The 20,617-nt window shown below is 52.9% G+C and overlaps 1 protein-coding gene across 3 annotated transcripts in view; it reads left to right on the top strand.

The window, feature by feature from the left end:
* PRDM5 (PR/SET domain 5) overlaps positions 1 to 20,617 on the top strand; it is a 52,686-nt gene that overhangs the window by 3,250 nt on the left and 28,819 nt on the right. For all 3 annotated transcript variants that reach the window (XM_036233440.1, XM_036233439.1, XM_036233441.1), the window contains exon 2: positions 9,289 to 9,372. In XM_036233440.1, the coding sequence (XP_036089333.1) occupies positions 9,289 to 9,372 (84 nt within the window). The remainder of the gene's footprint in view (positions 1 to 9,288; positions 9,373 to 20,617) is intronic.

Raw genomic sequence — 20,617 nt, 5'->3', positions numbered from 1 at the left:
GCTTCGGGGCCCTCGTGAAGTCAAATGAGGGGGCCTTGACCGCAGGCACCCCTCACCCCGCAGGCCCTCTGACACCTCAGACGCCGCTGCCCTGACTGCGGGCGGGGAGCGTGCGCCGTGTGCACACGCTGGAGAAAGGGAGGACTCACTTCCGGGGCGGGGCCGGGGAGGACTCGCGAGATTTCGCCAGGCTCCTCAGAGAGGTGCGAATTTAAGAATGTAGGAATTGTTTGTTTCTGGAATTTTCCATCTCCATTTTCCATGACCGATCAGTGGTGGGTGGCGGTGTTTGACGCTGATCTTGCACCGGAAAGGTGGAAAGGTAAACCGCGAGGTTCTCTGAGGCCCCCAGACCCTGCGACTTTGTGGGACGTGTTCGGGCGGGAACCGTGCTCCGGTCACGGGCTTCCTTCCCTCGGGCCGAGTCGCAGGCCGTTGGGGTTTCTCCCTGACTTCTAGTCATCCATGCCGGGCTCTGGGCAGAGAACAAGTCAAAAGGAGGGTTTCGGAGATAAGTTAGGCGCCTGTATATGGACTGACTTCACTGGGCAGCACCGTCAGGCGATGGAATCGCAGAATTGCAGCCATGTTTGTCTGGTCGGGGAGACAAAGTACAGTTTCCATCAGAGCGTCTAGTGCTCTGATAGACGACGGGGGTTCAGTGGAGGGAGAAAGCCCAGTCGTCGTTCCTGTAAGTCATCAGGAAATGCTGGGGGGTCCCAGAAGGCTCTATGGAGCAGTCGAGTTTCAGGGGGTCATATTATTGGTAATATTTCGTTATTATGGAGAACTTTATGCCTGCGTTATTTTATTTCGCTCTTCCACTAACTCCGCGAAGTAGGTACTATTCTTATTCGGCAGAGCGGTGGGGGGCGGGGGGAGCAGGGGGACAGGCGTGTGGGACCCGCCAGGGTCCAGCGATGCCGAGCTGACTTCGGGGAGCCTGTGCTGTTCGTCAGGTCGGATGGGGCTGATAGTTTGTGGGTAGACGCGTTGGCAGTGGAGCAGGAGCAGTCCTGAGGGCCAGCCCTTGGGACAGGCCTCGCTCCAGACCAGGGAGTTTCGCAGACATGTCCACCTTGAGCGGAGGAGTCCGTGGGCAGCCCGGAAGTGTCCCGTGCGCTCGGTCACACGTGTGAAGTCTGGGCTTCCTCTTCACTCTGCGTATGTTATTCACTCGTAGATGCTATTTTACCATACCAGGGCCTTCAAAGGTTTATTGTTATCCCCAATTTACAGACTACACACTCGCTCCGTTATTATGTCTTATCAAAATTTTCCGATGGTCTTTATGCTGACCTCTCAGATTTCTCTGCTTTGCAGCTCATTCTTCCTTAGCTGGCCAAGACCTTCGCTGAACTTCAGATACACAGTTACCTCCTTTACCTTGTATACCCTGAGACTAACAGGAAAGCTAAAGAAAGCAAAAAAGGAGGTAACTGGATATAACGGAAATAAGACGTTATGTCTCTTCCAGATTTCTGGCCCCCTAATTCCTGCAGAAGCAGCAAAGGGGCATTGCTAAGGCCCAGGCAAGCTGAACTGTGCACGCACCCCGGCTACAGTGAGCTGACCCCGTTGGGGCTGCTCTGTTCCTGGCCCCATTCCCTCTCAACCCTGTGCTTTTTCGCCCACGGGGCTCCCGAGTGGCACCCTGTGTCCATGAGCCCTCGGGCGGCGCCCCGACTCTTCTCAGGAACAAACGCAGGTTTCTGGTTCTGACTGGCCAGATGTTCCAGATCTTATCCACAGCTGCTTGTCAGGTGCGACCTGCTGACGGCACTGGGTATGAGTTTCCTGTTACTGCTGTAACGAATCGTTACAAGCTTAGTGGCTTATAACAACACAAATGTGTTACATTATGGTTCTGGAGAATATAAATCTGGCGTGGAGAGGGCAGGCCGGCTCCTCCCGGAGGCCCTAGAGAGAGCGTACGTCTTTGCTGCCCACGGTCCTTGCGCGTGGTCCCTCATCGCTCAGGTTCCACTCACACCCCCTTCTCTGACCCTGACCCTCCTGCCTCCACTTCTGAGGACCCTTGTGAGGACTTCGGGCCCACCCACATAATCCAGGGCAATCTCGAAATCCCTAATGCAATGGCATCCGCAAAGTCTCTTTTACCTTGTCAGGTGATAAACCCACAGGTTCTGGGGATCAGAACTCTTTGGAGGCTCCCATTCATCCCCCCAGGCCTCCAAAGTCACATTCTTCCTTGCCTGGAGCACGTGGGACATTTTATGGTGACCACCTGGGGTGAGTCCTTGCTCGCATACTGGTCCTGATAAAATGGACCCACCGCTTATGTCCTGATGAGCTTCTGCCCCATTTTCAGTATTGATTCTGGCACTATTCATGCAATAAAGCCCGGGGGAGCGGTGCCCTCACAAAGAGGAGGAGAAAGTGTGTACGAGAGAACTAGAATAGGGAGGAGTGGATTCTGATAGTGTCTAAAAGGCCTTCGGGAGTAATCTGATTTGCACACTCATTCTGCACATGAAGACACCGAAGCCCAGCAAATCTTTGCCGGAGTCTCGCGGCTGATAACCCCTCAGTTTCTGCCCCCTCTCTTGCAGATCAAGGCAGACACCTTGACGAGGGGTACGCAGTCAAAACATGTGCCGAGGTAAAATCTCAAGTAAAAACACCTGAAATAAAGATTTAAATCTGAGTTCGTTGAAATACAATCAACTAAAAAAAAAAAAAGGGCAGAGTAGATAGGGTTATAAAAACAAGGGAAAGAGGGAAAAACAGAGGAAAACTCATATGGTATGCATAAATGTAATGCCAGAGGACTCGATTTGGGGAAATAAGGCGTTTTGCTGGTCAGCTTGGAAGGTGACTCGCGAAGAAACCATGGATTTTTATGCTAGGGCTGAAATTCTGAGGTTGGCTGGAAATTCCCGGTGGCCGATGGCAGCGAACCTGGTGACAAGGGTGGAGGGACGGGAGCCGCTGTCGGAGCCCTTCACACCTGCTCACTCGGTTCCCACGTTTTGTATATCATGGTGTTATCACAGATTTTTAAAGAATATGTAACTATTTCGCCTAAACTAATTGTTCTTCAGGAACTTCGTGTGTGTGTGTGTGTGTGTGTGCGTGTGTGTGTGCGTGATAATAAAAGCTACAGTTAATTCTAGCAAATAATATTTACCGAACAACTGTCCTTGTTAGGCGCTGGGCTAGTCGCTAGTGACCGTCACTGGGTGCGTCACAGGGTTCGTATTGAAGCCCTACAGCAAGGCTGCGCGGGGCCATCATTATCCTGGTTTTATAGATGAGAGAACTAAGTTTGAGGAAAGTTCTGTCGGTATGCAGTGGATTAATCAGAATTGGAACTCAGATCATTTTCACTAAAAACACCAACAGATTCTCTTCTCTATGCTGATGAAATGCTGTATCTGTGTGCTCATGTATCATGGAGAGACACTCACACACTTTGAAAAAATTATTTTACAAAAAGGAAAAAAGAGTAAACTCGTTTCATCATCACCTAGCATTTCTCATTTGACAATGTCTTGCGGAAATCCCACGGGGGTGATTTACTTTGGCTCAATTTATTATCTTTAGAGACGGAGTATATTCTGTGCTGTGGTTATGCGTAATTTTTTTTTATTCAAGTCTTGCTGCACTCGGTTCTTCGGTAGGTGACCCCGTCTGTCCTGCCCAAGCAGGGGCGGTCTAGACTCAGAGGGCGGGAGGCAAGTAGCCTGGCATTTTTGGGGGGCAAGAGCCTTCTGGGCAGCAGCTGGAGCAAAGGCCCCAGGATGGATGGACTTTGCCTTTTGTGGTCCAGGACAAGGAGGCCGGCGAGGCTGGAATGGGGTGAGCGAGGGGGCCGAGTCCAGGAGAGGAGGTCAGAGCCAGTGAGCGGAGGGGAGCGGGAGAAGAGCCACGGGTCCTGGGGCCTTTCGGGCCGCCGCAACGATGTCGGCATTGCTGGGAGCGAAGTCGGGGGCCGTGGCGGGACTCCGTGCGCAGGGCGTCGGCGCCGACTTGACCGCGCTGACTGGGGCACGTGTTCACGCTGGGAGGCCTGGCAGGGTCCTGCCGCAGCGTGTCAGGTGAGCGGTGATGCCGGCCTTGCCCGAGGTGGTGGCAGCGCTGGCGGGCGCAGTGTGACGACAGTGGTGACAGAATGTACCGCTGCGATGTGGGCGCAGAGAGGCCAGGGTGAAGGGCGGTCTGAGGAACCGGAAGGTGAGATTTCCCGGCCGATTACTCCGCCCGTCGGGGAGGCAGCCTCACCCCCCCCACTCGCCTGCCCGGCGTAGCGGTCGGAGGAGCTGAGGGTCGAGTTTAAGGGAGAAGATGCTGCATTCGGGTCACGATATGCCCGGGATCTCGTCTTCCTCACAAGCCCCCTGCATTTCCCTTTTCATATTTATTTTGTTCGCGATGCATTTCGTAAAGAACAATTAGTTCTGTCATATCCCGGGCACGCACGTACGTCTTTTAACCTCTGACACCTGCCGTATCAGCTGAGAGGAATAGAGGCACCTGCAGTAATTAAACCTTGGCGATCATCCTTCCCCTATAAATAGTAAGTTAGCAGGTGGGCGTCGGCTGCTATCAGTTCCATGGCGGACGAGGTCAGGATGGGCGTCTGCAGTTTTCTTGGCCCCGGGGTGGCTGCGTGAGCTCCGGCTCACATGCGCTTCTTCCAGGCAGAGCGAACGAGGGAGTGACCGAGGCATGAGGGTGTGCCTGCCAGCTGCCTTGGCGCTCAGCTCCGAGCTTTCGTGGCGGGTCCTCAGAACGGTGCTTTCTGCTTGCGGGGCCTCGGCCGTCTTCCCCGTCTTCACGGAGAGCCGGTAGAGGCAGTTTTCTACCTGGATACGTTAGCGCTCTGGACAAGGTCAGTGTCTAGCACCGAGGAGGATGGGCGTAGGGACACAGCGTGTCTCCGCAGGGCAGTCACAGCAGGGAAAGAAGAGTGGGTATTTTTCCAGAACTGCCTTTTTTTAGAAAAGTACTTTTTCGAAGGCCTGATTGTGTTGCAGGAGCGCACGCATGCCCGGCAGTTGCATGTTGGCGTATAATTGTGTTCTAAGCGGGGCTCCAGCCTCCTTCTGTGAAAAGCCATCATTGCTTTGCATACAGATGACTCAACTGCAGACCAATTCACTGTTAATATAATTTATTTCATCTCTATGTATATTTTTTAGTTGCCGAACCATTTCAGAGTAAATTATAGACTTTATGGCAATTCACTTCTCGATATTTCGGCGTAAGGACCTTCTCCTAAACAGCCACGATATTGTCGGGTCTGACAGAAGTATCGGTAATTCCCTAATGTCTTCGAATGCCAGCCCACGCTCACGTTGCCGCGACGGCCTCCAGCATGTTTTAATAGCCGTTTGTTTTCGAACCGGGGTCCCATCACGGACCACCTACCACGTTTGGTTATGTCGACTGAATCTCTTTCAACGGCCCAGTGGTTTTCTGAAGCCATCAGAGGGTTGCAGAGAGTCTCGCAGTCTGATTGTTTCCCCGCGGCTGTATTTGATGCGTTTCTCTATCTTCTGCATTTCTTTTAACCTGGAAGTTAGATACAGATGATTTTACTATTTTTTTTTAAATTGTTTTTGCGCACTGACACTGTGTATTGGACATTTCTCCTCGTCCTCAGAGTATTTTCTCCTTTGAAGTAGGTCGTGCCGTTTTAGTAGCCGGGACAGGAAGGAACACGGCGGGCCGAACACCACCTGTGCTTTTGCAGGCGGCGCCGACGCCCCAGGTGCTGGCTGAGCGACAGGCTCCGGGCAGAGGGTGGCCCGCCCTTCTGCCTCTGGAGAGTTCCGCAGACGCCCCTCCCTCTCTCTGGCAGACCCTGGGGCGCGAAGGCCGAGGCCGAGGATGGTTTACTTCCCACTGCCTCCTCGCAGGGGGCACAGCCCACCTGGGCTCCCGCCGTCCCTAATGCCAGGGCCGCTGGACATGCTTTGCCCGCGGTCAGGGCGCGGTGCGCGGACCGCCCACCTGTGAGCTGATCCTGAGTGAGCACCTGCTTCACCGCCTCAACCTTTGGCCTAATGGTTTTGGCGTCCATGGATAATCCTCACCCGAGTCAGTTATAGTCTCAGGGATTTCAAAACGGGGATTTCGCTCAGAGAGTCCTCCTTTCTTGGGAAGTTAGCGCGCCTCTGCGGAGACGGCTTTCGCTGCTGTCTGGTTGCCCTGATCTAGGGTTTTGATGGAAGAGGAGGAACCGGGGCCGACTTCTTCCCCTTTACTGGTTTCACTAAGCCGTTGTCGTCTGGTGATGGCGAATGAGGTTTTTAAAAACACAACTTTCTCCTCTCTCTCTCTGACTGTCCTCATGGACGTAAGAATTTGCTAATGCGTTTCAGTCAATTACACTCTTATTCTCCTTGCTTCTCAAACTGCTCTCAGTTTGGCCCGTGGGAGGGCTTCCTGATAGAATTTAAGAGCTAGAAAGAAACCTTAGACATGAGCTCATCCCAATCCCTAAGTTTTCCAGGTGAGGAAGCTAAAGTTCAGCAATCAAGTACAGCCTAATTGTCACAGCTAATTAACGGCGCTGCGAGGATCAGGATCCAGATCTCCTGAGGCCTCGGCTGGTGCTTTCTCGCTCTTCTGAGGGAGATTTGCAGTAAATCTTGCTTTCAACTTCTCACTGTTAATATTTAGGAAAATAAGAGAACGTGGCCCATGTTCGCAGCCGTACATTTGTTGTTGTTGTGTATTAGACGTTGTTGTCTAACAGTGGGTGGCAAATCGAATGGACTTCGTTTTGTTCAGAGATGGCAAAGAGGCCCCGCCGCAGACCGGGCATCGGGCTGGCCTTGGACGGGCGAGTGGCCCGGACAGTTTGGTGTCTGCGGGTTGCATTTGTCTTGGAGTCACTTTTTGTTGGACCTGCTCAGGATTTTGGAAACTGGGACCGCCTTGCCCGTGGAGAACAGTAACGCTCTCGCTCCCTAATGAGTCATCGGCAGCACCTGCAGCTTCCCGGCAGCACTCGGGCGGCTCGGGCGGAGCGCGCACCTGGCTAAGCAGGCATGCGCGCCCCCCGTCCAGCCCGCCTCCCGCCCACCGCCCGACCTGCTGCTCCCTGCCTGACCTGGGACGCCTCTGAGCGTGTGGCCCTGGGAGGGTCTCGCCATGAAACCTCAGCCCGAGGCGCCCGCGCTCGCGTGGGCACGTGGAAGGCGCGGAAACCCTGGAGCCGGCGGTGCTCCCGCGGCCCGTGTGAGGTCCTCCGCAGCCGAGTCACAGGAAGCGGGGCCGCGACGGCAGGAAGTCGCCTGGGGCGTTTGGAATTTGGGATGTTGGTTCCCTTCCTATCATTAGTTATGAACCTCAGCTTAGGTGTCTAATATGTTTAATGCACACGTGTATGTGTGATTTACATTGTAATAATGAACGTTTTTCATTTTCGTAGGTCAAAAATGGTCAAATGTAGACAATTTCATATGGTTCAACTAAAAGAAAAAATGCGTGTGTGTGTGTGTGTGTGGTGTGTGCTTCAGGTTTTCCTTTCGTATGGATGGTACGGGAACAGGTTCGAAGCCCCCAGGGAGGGGAGGCCTGCCGTCAGGTAAGACTTTCCACGGGAAGCGGTTAGCGAGCAGAGCAGTGTGTACGACACAGCTCTGACCGTAAGTGTGCAGCGTGCGTAGTGGGAGCCGCGGCAGACGCAGGTTTGGTCCCCTGTCCTTTCTCTGGTCTTCGCTAGTGACCGACCTCAGTCCAGTAAATAACTCAACCTCTCGGAGTCCCGGTTTCCTTCATTGTGAAGTAGGGCCGTCCTCACATCCGATTGCTTGGGGCGTGACCCGGAGGGGTTGAGCGAATACTCCCCTCCCGCTTGCTTCGGCCTTAGCGGCTTTCGTGAACTGCCCTCCGATCCTGAGAAGGCCCCACGTCGATGTGAGACGTGACCCTCCGCCTCGTTTCTTTGGGGGCACCCTCGGGGCTGCTGCGTCTGCGTGGGGGGGGGGGGTCTGGAAGCAGAGCCGGCCTGCGCCCTGTCTGAAATCCGCTCCTGGACCTACCGGTCCTCTGTGTCACCGTCACCGTGGACGGCGGCCTCCCGGCCTCTGAGACGTGCTGGTGCTGGGGTGCGGGCGGTAGTCTGGACCCGAGGCACCTCTGGAGCGTTTTCTGCCCCTGAGTTAACGTTGAAGACCAGATCTTGTGGCTCTGCTGTTAACCATGGCCCCGCGGTCCCTCTCCTCCTCATCTGTAAGATGGGGGGCTGAGTGAGCTCCCGGTAATCCCTTTAAGCTTTAGCAGTTACTGTTCCCGGGAGCTGGGTTTTCTGTTACTCATTAAGTCATTTATATTCCTTGAAACAGTGCTTTGGTGGTTCTTCCCCCGCTAACGATGCTCATCAAACGTCCCCTGGGGATTGGGTGGCTCCCCTGCCTCCTCGCAAAGGGAAGGTGCTGCTGAAGGCCAGGCACGGGCAGCCCGGGGGGCGGGGGGGGGGGGGCGCTGGCCGAGGCCGGCTCCCTGCACACGCGTCTGCAGAGCGCCTGGCCGCCCTGACGCGGCCCCACTGCGGCGGCCTTGGCCAGAAAGGTGTTACTTCTCCCTTCACCCTGCCTCCCGGCTCCCGCGGGGCCAGGTGCGGGGGACAGCCCCGTCTGGAACGCAGACGCCGTGGCCCTCACCTCGTGGAGCGTGCGGCACCCCACATCCCTCCCTCTGCCAAAGTCTGACGTTCCTAAGTCCCGGGTCCCCAACTTGAACTTCTCATGCAGGCGGGCTGGCTGCAAGGCGGGCGCGCTGAGAGAGGCTGGTGTCCAGGGCGCCCCTCCGGCCGTGTGAGCGATCGGCAGCAGCATTTAAACATCATTTGCGGACAGTCTTCCTCTGACGATGGCAAGCCTGCTTCCATGTTCACCTCTGGGAGGAATTTCTGATGTGCATGGGAACCAGGTGGTTTTCAGCCTGGTGGGCTTGTCTCTCAAGCCAGGCGGAACTCCATGCTCGTCATCTTAGGACCGCTCGCTAGAGAGGGCGGTGGGTTGAAACCCGTCAGCGCACTGTTTGGAGCCTCGTCGGAATCTGAGCGTTCAGCCATCTCACCCTTTGGCCCCTGTATTGTGGATTCAGGCTCTTAGGCTAAAAGCAGACTAGGCCGGATGTTAACTATGTAAATATCTTGTGTTGTATCAATTAGTTAACATTTTAAATGTGTCTCAATCCTTGGGCATGATAACTTAGAGTAAAAAATTTTTTCCAGAAGAGAAATAACAGTTTATTTTGGTGACTTTGTTGTTGTACTAACCCTTTTTTTATATAATCATTGCTACTCAGGGTGAAAAGTTTGGACCGTTTGCGGGAGAGAAGAGGAAGCCCGAAGACTTGGACGAAAACGTGGACTGCAGGCTGATGTGGGAGGTGAGGGTGTGGTTGCCGTTTGACGTATGTAAGATGTTTCTCATGATACTATTCGGTGCTTTTACAAGACGAGTTAATGCATATCGATTCCAGTTGACTCTTTAAGCATCGATATCTTTCCAATTTAAGGAGCCCGAATAACTTGAAAGTTCAACATTAAAAAAAAAATGGTGTTGAAATATCTTCCTAGTCAATTCTTCTAGAACTTTAAAGTTTATATAGTTTATCATTGAAACAAAAGTTTTCCATGCATAAGAATGTTTGGATTTCAAAATAAGCATGTTCTTTTACTGGATTTAGAATTCTGGTTTCTGCGAATGAAATTATACTTTACCTTTTATTTCTCAATCGTAGTTCTAATTATGGACGTATAAACAATTCTGATCTCTATGTTGGAATGAAAAATCCCTCCTTAAAATGTACCTTCCTGGAAAAACATTATGAGGCGTGTATCTATCTCAATCCAAGGACATTAGGGAAAAAAACAAAGCAAGATTTAAACTTCGCTTTGTGAACAGGTCATGCTCTTTCTTCCTCTGAAGGAGGTGTGAGCTCGTAAGGTTCCAGAAGGAAAATGGTGTGAGATGCACAGAGTGAGCCGAGGGCGGTCTGCTTTACCTGCCTGGCCCTGACTTCATGGCGTCTAAACAGGTTTACATTTGTCTTTCTAAATCTATCCCCTTGAGGACAGATGAGGAAAACTGTTTTGTTTTGTTTTTTGTTTTTTCACATAAAGCAGTGGAATTACCAGGGCTGTTGGTCATTATAACCTACTGGATAGCTGCATATTACAAATGTGCAATATCGAATTATTATACTTTATTTTTGTCAGTGGAAAAGGTTTTGAACCTCTGGGTAAATAACATGTTTTCAGAAATACAGCTCCTAAAATATATGATGACACAATTTGCAGGTGTTTTTGTATGAATTGTTAAATCTCCTACAGTTGTAGTAAGTTATTATTTCAAAATAAATGTACATTTACCATGATATTAAAATAGGTGAGCTGGGGCCCCTTATGTAATTGGGCTTTAAAAACAATCCATGTGGGTCGTTTGGGGAAACGTCCTTTCCAGCCCCCTTCCCCAGGTGGCTTACACACTGGTGACACTTCCTTGTTAATAACTCCTCTCTCCTTGGTCCTCACCAAGGCAGGACAGGGAGGAGCCAGATGGAGATTAAAGTATCTACCTCGTTTTTTGAGCATACCGTAACTCTCCAAGTTCATGGCTCCAGCAAAGCTGGACTGGAGAATGTGACGGGTCCCGGGCCAGAGCGCGGGCCTCCCATGCTGCTGCTCAACTCTCGAGCTTTGCACCCTGTGTGGCAAGAGTTGGGTTTGTGGAGTGGATTCTGGATAGGTTTGCACGTCAACTGCTTAGAAAATTATGGCCTGACTTACTTCGAGGACACCAGGGTTGAGCCTGGAGAGGTGCCTGGGGTGGGGGGAACCTGGGGAGGGACCAATGGTGTTGGGTGAAAATAGTATTCTTAAGGAAAAAAAAAATTTGACCCCTTAAATCATCTCATATATAAAAAATTATTTTAATCATTGTAAATGTGCATATGTAAGATAAAAGCAATAATAAACCTTGAGGAGAAAATGCAGGAGAATACCTTCACGATCTTAGAATGGGTGGAGATTTCTTTTAATGATAAGCAGTAAACACTGCAAAGGGAAAAACGGGACCCTGGGGAACTGTTCGTCCGAAGACACCACGAAAGGAATGAAAAGCGAATAACGGGGCGGGAAGGTATTAGTAACGCACTTGTCTGAAAAAGAGTTTGTATCCAAGACAAATTAAGAACTATGAAGTGACAGAAGAAAAGGAAAGAAATGGGCAAAACATTCAAACAGGCACGTCACACCAGAAGACATGTCACATCCGAATGGCCGGTGAACGGGAAGGATGCCCAGCTTCATCGTCGCCTGGGAAACGCGGACCAGAGGCCGAAGGCCGTCGCAGGGACCCTGGAGCCTGCCGGGCTGTGCTCAGCCCTGGAGGAGAGCCCAGAGCAGGCCGTGTGGAGAGCGGGCCGCGGGAGGCAGGAGGCGGGTCTGGCCCGTGCTCCAGGGGCCGTGGGGTTGGGGACAGTGGCTGGCTTCTGCTCGTGTGTCGTGGGCAGTGACTCACACCGGTGGGGCTTGCTGACGGATTGTGTGTTGGAAGAGACAAGTCCAGAACGGCCGAAGTGTCTGGCCCGGATGGCAGGTGGTGACGTTTCTGAGGTAGGGCGGTTGGAGAGAGAGTGAAGGGGGTGGCGGGCCGGGGGGCGGGGGACCACGTCCTCCACGGCGGCCTCTTGGGGGCAAGGCGTGGTCGAACTCATTGTCACTGCTTGGGTCTCAGCACCGTATCTATAACGTGAATATAATCGGGTAAAGGTACAGTTCCTTTTAGACTCCATGTTTAATCACCCGCTCCTGCTCAATAAACACACCGCACATGTGGATGTGATTTTTACTTCTGGCGTTCGTAGGACATATGTAATTGAAAGGTTCAAAAGGAAAAGAACTTACCAGTTCCCTTAGTCTTCCCCTACCCTGGGTTTTTCTGCTTCGTCGACATTCTCCTTTGTCGTGACGATGGCGATTTGACTGAAGTTTGGTGGTTGGAGAAGCGGATTGGTTGGCCATCACGCTGGACATTTCCTGTAGCTGTTTTCCTCTCTCTCTGCAGTTGCCTCGTGATTACAGCTCTTCCGCTCTTGATTCAGCCCCAAGTTTCCAATGCGTTTTATTTTTGGAAAAAATGTTTCCAATTGTTTAAAACCTTTTATTTTCCTTGATTGTTTATGGAAGTCCTTTTAGGTGTTTGCAACAAAGAAGTCTCTTCACCAAATGTTTCTCTTTCGCAGATGATAGCATTTTATGTAAGGTTCCAAATGGAATCACTTAGTGTAGACAGACAATAGTGGAAAAATACCACCTAGGAAGCCCGGCGGAACCCGGGAACCCTAACGCACACGTTGTGGTCCTCCCTCCCGGCTCTAGACATCCAGCTGGGGATGGAGCAGAGCAGCCGGACGTTACCTGTCTTTTGGAAGTCCCGCGTTGGTTGTGTGGTTGTCTACTCTCTGCTTTTCGCAGAGCGGGCTCCTACCAGAGCGTGTCAGACAACTCCTGGCCATTCAGCCAGACCTCAGACATGCTTCCAGGCATGTGAGGAATCCAGGCTAACTAGGCTGGTTAGAAAAAAAGAAACCCTCCAACATCTGCAGCATCGGAGTGCTTTACCTTGTGTGTGGGTCTGATCAGAGCTTACCGCGCTGTAGGAATTTCATCACATAGATGCATTTGGCTGCGAACAATGGCAACTCCAACTCGTTTGTAGAATGAGGACACTATGTCAGATAAGGGGAAATTCGGCAGTGAAGCGGGCTTCAGGGATGGCCGTGTGGTTAGCGTGGTAACGTTACCCCAGGCTCTTTCCGCCTCTCTGCTCTGCCAGCCCTGGCGGCGGCCTGGTCCTCAAGCGGGTGGCAGACATCGGGCGGGACCCGACACGCAGGGTCCGCAGCGTGCACGGACTCCCCCTTCTGCAGCAGGAACCCCCCCCCCATCCCCCGCTGCATGTCACATAGCCGTTTCCGAACTGGCCGACGATGAGGTGGCTTTGCCCAGGCAGGATCATTAAATGGTTCAAAAATAAGTCCATACCGCACTAGCTGTGCTGATTTACCTTTAAAAAGCCCTGGAACCGGCCCGTGGAGATGGATACCTGTCGGAAGGGTCGCGACTCGTGAGTTCTTACGATGGTGATGGGGGTCGTCTGTAGTTGGGCGGCTGTGTCTCGCAGCCCACGTGAGCCGGGGACGCGGGGAGACCCTTGGGGTACGTGGGGGGTGGGCCTCTGCACCCCGTTCAGCCGGTGCCGTCTCCTGCGGTCACCTTGTGTTCAGGGAGACGGAGCCACATAAGCAAACGCCAGTGTGTGTGATGCTCGAATCGTTCTTGTATGCCGGCCGCGTTAGAACCAACTGACAGTTGAACACAAGGGTAGCAGAAGTCTATACGCGTCTGAAATAGTGATGGGTTTTGGCTTTCTAAAACGGTGCTTTGGAAACACCTCGGCTTTGATCACCCGTCCAGCGCAGCATGGCGCCCGCCCGCGAAGCCGCTGTTCTCTGCAGAAAGGGGTGTCGGGAAGCGTCACCTCGTCCGAGGAGCAGCTCCCACGATGTTCGCCCCATGTCCCCGGCCCCTTCTCCCCTTCTTACGGACCGCCTCATCGCCCCGCCCTTCCACTCCTCACGTCCCTGCCTTTTTCTTCGGGGCCTAACGTGGGCTCTGCTTACCCACGTGGCCCCCAGAGACCCCGCCAGCGCCCCACGGCTGCTCTGCGGGGGGCAGGAGAGGTCGGGTGGTTTCGGGGTCGGCCTGTGAGGCGTTTGCCGAGCCGCGCCTGGCTGAGTCTGGCCTGGGAGGGGGAGCCCCGCTCTCTAACTCCATACCCGCCACGGGCCACCTGCCCTGTGCGGCCGTGGCCGTCCTCAGCACCGCGCCCCTGCGACGTCTGGCTGCGGGGCAGGGAAGGTGGGGGGTGTCCATGCTAGTCATTGGGGTGTTGGCTAGGATTTCAGGACCCCGTGAAATGATAACAGTAGTAATACGCAGTCGTGTCTTCTTCTTGATTTTAATACCGGCGCTTACGTATGTCAGCATTAAATATATTGGCTTTGATTTAATTGCCTATGGTTTCGATATTAAAATGATATTTTTAATTTTTAGTGAGCTAAGAGTTCTTATCGGGAAGGGGGTCGAGAAGTGACACCAGTCACATAGGCCTAAAATGAGGCTTCGTCCGCTTTTACCTTCTCCGGTGAATCCGAAGCCGAAACCCCATTTTAAATTGCGCACATTGAATCTAGTTCATCTGATAAGTAAAGGCAGAGAGAACGGGGAGCGTTTCATGTCCCCTGCCTCCTGCTCCCACTTCGTCGATGTGGGATTAAGTCATTATTGCAGACTTCCCTTAATCATCTGTTTCAGTAATAGCATTTTTGACTGTGGGGATTTTTGAGTTCCTGATTTCGATTACTTGGTCAATCGATTGGGATAGTCTTCCTTAATGAAAATGACCTTCAGTCTGGATAAACCTCTCATAAAGTGTATAACGTTGTATAAAGCGTACATCGTAGCTGGAGATGCCCAAGGAGCTAATAAAAAAAGCATCTATTTAAATTAGTTCATCTCTCCAGTCCCAGAAAAGTATATACTTGGATGCCGGGGCGGGAAGCTGTTCTTACAGAAACTTTGCTTTATATTTTTGAGACATCATGGAGAAGGGGGCAAATGAAGTTCCTAGCAGGGAAAAAGCAGGTTTTGAAAATTATCAAGTTCCTCAGCTACAGAGTTCGGAGTGGCATGCCAGGCACGCTGAGAGCTGGGAAGGGGGCCCACGCGGGAAGGGGGCCCACGCGGAGGCGGGTGGGGTGGGGTGGGGTGCGTTCCCAGCGTGCTTTCGATGTCGGCCCCGGAGGGTCCCGCGGACGTGGCAGGTGTGCTCCGGGTGACGCGTTTGGCCGTGGCTGTCATGACTTCGTGCACGAGGTGGAAGAACGTGGGCCGAGGCATTCCGTAGTCGCACAGCTGACAGGTAAAAGGCTCGGCGGGCGAGTGCCCGGCTACAGCCAGAGTGGTGTCGGTTCTTCCCGTCAAACATGCTTATCAAAGATTCGTGAAAATCGAGTACAGGCGTAATTGCACCCAAGATACGTATGAGCTGGGGTCAGAGTCAGGGTAGGTAATTTTTTTTTTCACTTTTTTTTTTTATCGTGGTAAAAAACATTGAACATTTTACCATCTTAATCTTTTTTTAAGGGTCCAGTTTAGTAGTGTTAAGCATCTTCACCTTGTTTTGAAACAGATTTCAAGAACTTTTTCATCCTGCAAATCTGGACCTGCAGCCATTGGCCAAGGCTCTTTCCCCCCTTGACTCCCCGAGCTGTTTACCCGCCATTCCGCTGCCATCTCTGTGGATTTGACCGCTCCAGGCGCCTTGTATACATGCGTATGACCAAAGCCAGGCCCACACACTAAACGCCTGACAGACAGGCGTGGCCGTCCCTGGAGCCAGGCTCCCCCCACCTGGACGGAGCGTGTCCCTCTCCGCTCAGGGAGAGTCTGGAGCTCTGGCCGTCCTGCCTGCGAGAAGCGCGTGGGGGAATTCTCATGGGCGGCACTCGCCTGCCAGGGCGTGAGCAGCCGTCACGAGGTCTGACCGCCCCTGACCTCTCTGCCCTTCACCCCCACTGTGTGCCTTCGCTGTCGGTCGCTTCACGTGCTCCGTCCAGGCCCCCCCTTTCTCCCCTAGATCCGCCCTCTCTTCCTGTCCTCGCTCACTGCCCCCCCGGCCCCCCACACTGTGCCACCTCCCTGCACAGGGCTCCCTCCCGGCCTTTCCTGCCCTGCGGCCCGCGCACCGGGGGGCCGAGCCTCAGACACACGGTTCCCGCAGATTCCGGGGCTCGTGCGTGCTGACACGAGGGATTTGTTTTTAATATGGCAAAAGATGTTCCGACATCCCTTGTTCTGTCTCCACATTATCTTTTCATTTACCTGCCTTTTTAGGTTTTTTTTTGTTTTTTGTATTTATGCTAGTCTCCTGATGCCAACCATCTGTGGATTCTCTGATACAGCAACACAGGCTGTGTGTGTGCTCAGGGCAGTTTACATTTTTGTTTGCCAAGACCTTTTCCTGTTATTATGCAGTAAATTAAATGTGAGAAAAACAGGCTGGCTGGAAGTCTCTGAGCGGCTTGATTTGTTTGTACGAGTCTCTGAGCGGTTGCGTGGCTGCTTAGGTTTTGGTCTGTTTTAGTAACAAATTGGAGTGCTAATTTATGTTTAATATAAAAAATTGCGTTTGACGAATTTTTTCCCTAAGCTTGGACCTGGCGTTTTCCATAAGCCAGAAAGCCCTGGCGTGCGTCGCCGCTTCGCGCCCACGGGAGACTCGCCGAGCGCTGCCGGGGGTGCACGCGACGTCCTGCCTGAGCAACGCCGCGCTTCTATTTTGTATAAAGATTAATGTTCGTGGACTTGCTAAGTTCTCTTTAATGATTTGGCCTACAGTTGTCTTACTGTGTGATAAACGAGTACTCTGAAAGTGCTTTGTTCTTGCAAGGATTTTGGGGACGGCTTAGATAATTAAGGTTTCGATGTGCCTGTTTGCTTACCTTTTAGCTTACGGTTAATGAATCATTTCTTTTTTTAAACTTCCCTTCCGACAGACCTGAGAGATTGAGGGAGACGCACACACATGCTTTTGTCGAGGCTCGAGATGGTAATTCTGTGTTCTGCGAATCTCAGGCATTTTAAGACCCGCGGGAGGGCCGTGTGGACCTGCCGTCCAGGGTGTCGCGTGTCTCCAGGTTGCGTAGCCACGTGTAGGCTGCAGGGGGCCCGAGGAGGAATGTTTTGCTGCGTGTGGGGGAGGCTGCGGATCTTCGCATCACGTGCTCTGTTTTTAATCGGCGGGCTTCGCCTGCAGGCCAGAGTGTGTATGTGGGGGGGGGGGGGTGGTTCTCCACGGGGCAGACCGTCCTGTGTGCTGGGCAGGGCTGTCGCAGAGTGCGGGCCGTCCTCACGGGAAGGACGTCGGCGGCAGGTAAATCAGCGCGTTTTTCTCGAACTCCGTGGCATCGCACTTTTTCTGGGCGCCATTGCCGGAGCACCTGCCATCATTCTAATAAACACATCTCACCTCTCTGTAGAGAAAGGACTCTCATAGGTCGTCTGAGCGCTCATTTTAACCTTCACGGTCACAGACACTCACCTGGAAATCTGAAATCCCCACAGCTCAGAAAACCAAATTTCTTGTTTTTGTTTTTTTAATAACTGAGCAGCAAAACCGGACTTGAACCTAGGCGAGGCTACTTGTGGCCTTTTGCCTTCATCCCACTTAGCACACGTATTCGTACACCGAGTTACAGAAATGCGGATGTTATGGGATGGCGTTCCCAGCCCTGCAGAGATGTTCTGTAAACACCGTGTGTGCACCACATTACACTTCTAAAATTTAAAAAACATCAGCTTTCCAAAACATCTGGTTACAGAATTGCGATATTTTCATAGGAATACTTCCAATGCTTGCTTAGGTCAACGCCGTAGATATTTCCGTAGGAGAGAGCCATTAAAGATCAAGGCGCCAGGGTAACAAGGCGTGAGGAAAGCCGCGGGCTCCGGAGCCCGCGAGGGGCTCTGTGAACGAAGCGAGGTGTGCGGGGTGTGCGGGGCCTCCACGAGCCGCACGCGGCGGCGCCCACGGGCACGCGCGGTCCCGTTGCGCAGGAGTGCATTGCCACCGAGCCCCGGCCTTGTGCGCCTTGCAGCCAGCCAGCGCCTCTGGGGAGCGAAGCCCCGGGGCCAGCGAGCTGGTCGGCAGAGCCGAGCGTGGGGGTCCCCGTGCGTGTGCAGCACAAGTTTTTCTTACTCCTGCGCTAACAGCTGCCGGGAAAGTGAGCCCTCAGTGGGCAACGAAGGTGTTTGTGTCACTTGAAATCTTAGACGACTTATCTTAAAAGGCAGTTGGTCGCAAAGTGAAAAGCACGCCTTCGGGGAGAGCCCCCGGTTCCTCAGCCCAGTCCCAGCACTCAGAGCGGCAGGGCTGAGACCTTCCGAGCGCCGATTCCCGCCCTCTCTGCACTGTGTCCCTCGTCTGCATTTTTAACGCCCCCTTATGCCTTTATGAGGTGAAAAAGTAATAGGAAAACATTCATGGTCGATAGTTTCCTTATGTGTTAAATTCTTGATGTAAGTTCAATATCTCTATACACTAGTGAACGTATACTTAGGCAGCTCCATGATACATGCAAAAACATTATGAAATTGTAATTTAAGGTTTAAGAGTTAGAGAAAACCGATGAAAAGAGAAATGTAGAAACATTTATTTTTTAAAATTTTATAAGGGGAACTGATTGTCTCTATAACCCAAGATTTAGAATTAAAAATTAAAAAGAATATTAGGTCCCTTTCCTATTTTTTTCCTCCCTTGCCTTTATTTAATATAAGACTAAATTCCTTAGATGAAACATATGTTTATGTTGTATTTAAGGACATTGCGTTTTTTCAACGTAATTAACATTATTTAGGTTACGAATTCATTTCATGTTAAGTGATAGAAGCAAGACAGAGAGGGCCCCCCGGCCCTGCAGCTTCCAGGGGCCGGGATTTGTCATAACCCAGCTGAGCTCAGGAGCAGATCCCTGCACAGTGCCCGCCCCGTGGCCCGAGGCAGAGAGCCCGGTCAGGCTGTCCAGGCGCCTGGCCTCACCCAGGACGAGATAAGCGGTGTTGTTTCGAGCTGTCTTGTTTGTGTAATTGTTGTCAAAACCTAACATTGGTCTCGGAACCGGGGGAGGAGGGTATTAATTGTCCGCTGTCGCCCGTGACGAATCACCACCAACTTAGTGGCCCGGGACAACGCCCTGGTCCCGTAGGCTGTAGCGGCCGTCGGGTGGGCTGGCTGCTCACGGCTCTCACAGGCCGTAGGTGCTGCCGAGCCGGGGTCTCATCTGGAGGCCTTGAGGGTCGGTTTGCCTCCAGGCTCCTTCCAACGGGTGGTTACATTCAGTTCCTCGAGGCTGTAGGACTGACGTCCTTGTTCTACTGGTGGCTGTTGGCCGGAAACTGCTTCGGTCGCTGAGTCGCCGGGGCCCCTGTCGGCCGCCCACGCCGCCCGCATGAGCGGGTCGAATCCGCCTCGTTCCGCCTCCCGTCCAGCATCGCGCTAAAGCTGTCGGGGTATCTGCTCCCGGGGCTGGTATCTCCCTGCGCTGACCTCCGCATCCCCCGCGCGGAAATGTCTGAGAGGGATGCCCAGAGGTAACCTGACTCACCCTTTCTCTCTCCAGAGAGGCCACATCCAAAAACGGCAGACAGGTGGCTGTTATGAAGTCTCCGCTTGTGTGTTTCAATATGATACCGAACCCCGAGGTAGTAAATGGAACATCTTTAAAGTCTCGTGAATAAAGAAGATTCAGAACAACTCTTAACAACATGTTCCGCAACTAACTAACCTTTGCAGCCAGAGCGTATTTTTTTTGGTTCCTACTTCCTATGTGGAAAACTCTTGCCTTCCACATGCCGTCTTCTTGCATGTGGATTTTTGTGGAGACGATGTGCATTGGTTACTGTCTACTGAGACTCTCTTCCGCACACCTGGGCCTGCGTTGCAGTCAGAACGCCTCAGTGCCAAGCTTTGTCTGATCCGCACAGGCGTCCTAAGCCAGGCCCACGAAAAATGTCAGCTACGGTGCGAAAGCAAACGAAACCGTCACGTGACGACGAAAACCGTCGCCCGTCGATGGAGCCATTCGCGTTGCTGTGACTTGTCCGCTTTACGCTAGATGGCGGGTGTCACTGGGCAGGCACTCGGCAGGTCCTAGTCTCTGGCAGATGCTACCGACGACACTTTCCACGCCTCCAGGACAAGGTGTGGCCGCGCACCTGTCCGTTTTTCCAGACTGAGAACGAGCAGTACAGCAAATAAGTCGCTGTGGTTTTGTTTTGATCCTGAACCCTGAGGCATTTGTCGCGGGAACGTGTGATTGTCCAGAGATTTCATGAAAATAGATACCTTATGGGGCCAGTCGTGCTTTATTATATAAAACGAAATTTTGGAACTCTGAAATCTGTTTCTCCCGTGCTCCAGGTCTGCAGAGGTGCATTTGTAGTCTTTCTCTTTGTTACTTGGCGCTGGAGATCGGGGGACTCACCAGTCCTTGCTTTCCTGGGTTCGAGTTGAACATCGACACGAAACGTGTCGGGCGAGGACCGGCAGCGGTCCCGTTACACGGAGCAGGTGCCGGGCGCCCCGCCAGGCGGGGGTTTGGAGGCCCCAGGTCGGGAGCCCCGCCTGCGCCTTCAGCGGGCTGCCCCCCCCTCCCCGCTCCCCCCAGTTGGGAGTTGAGTAGATCTGGCCACGAGGGCCCAGGGCGTGAAACCACGACCGAGAGCCCCGGGCAGGCCGAGAGGAGGCGAGACGGAAGGCGCTGTGTTCATCCGCTGGTTACACGTGTGAAGTGACGGCCGTTTGGGCGTCGGGTCCACGGCCTGGGCCGGCAGAGTCTCACGCGGACCGCTTCGGGGGCGGGGCAGGGAGAGGGGGCAGGGGGAGATCGAAAAGGTTGCTCCGGCTCCACCCCCCCCCCCACCGGGGCACCAGACGGCGCTAGCATCTTCGGTGAGAAAAAGGATGGACGGGCCGCAAGCAGGGTTTTCCCCTGAGCGATGGTAGTC

The sequence above is a fragment of the Rousettus aegyptiacus genome, unplaced genomic scaffold (assembly GCF_014176215.1).
Source record: "Rousettus aegyptiacus isolate mRouAeg1 unplaced genomic scaffold, mRouAeg1.p scaffold_m13_p_16, whole genome shotgun sequence".
NCBI lineage: Eukaryota > Metazoa > Chordata > Mammalia > Chiroptera > Pteropodidae > Rousettus > Rousettus aegyptiacus.
The sequence above is the reverse complement of the archived record's forward strand: the minus strand, read 5'-3'. Positions and strand labels throughout refer to the sequence as shown.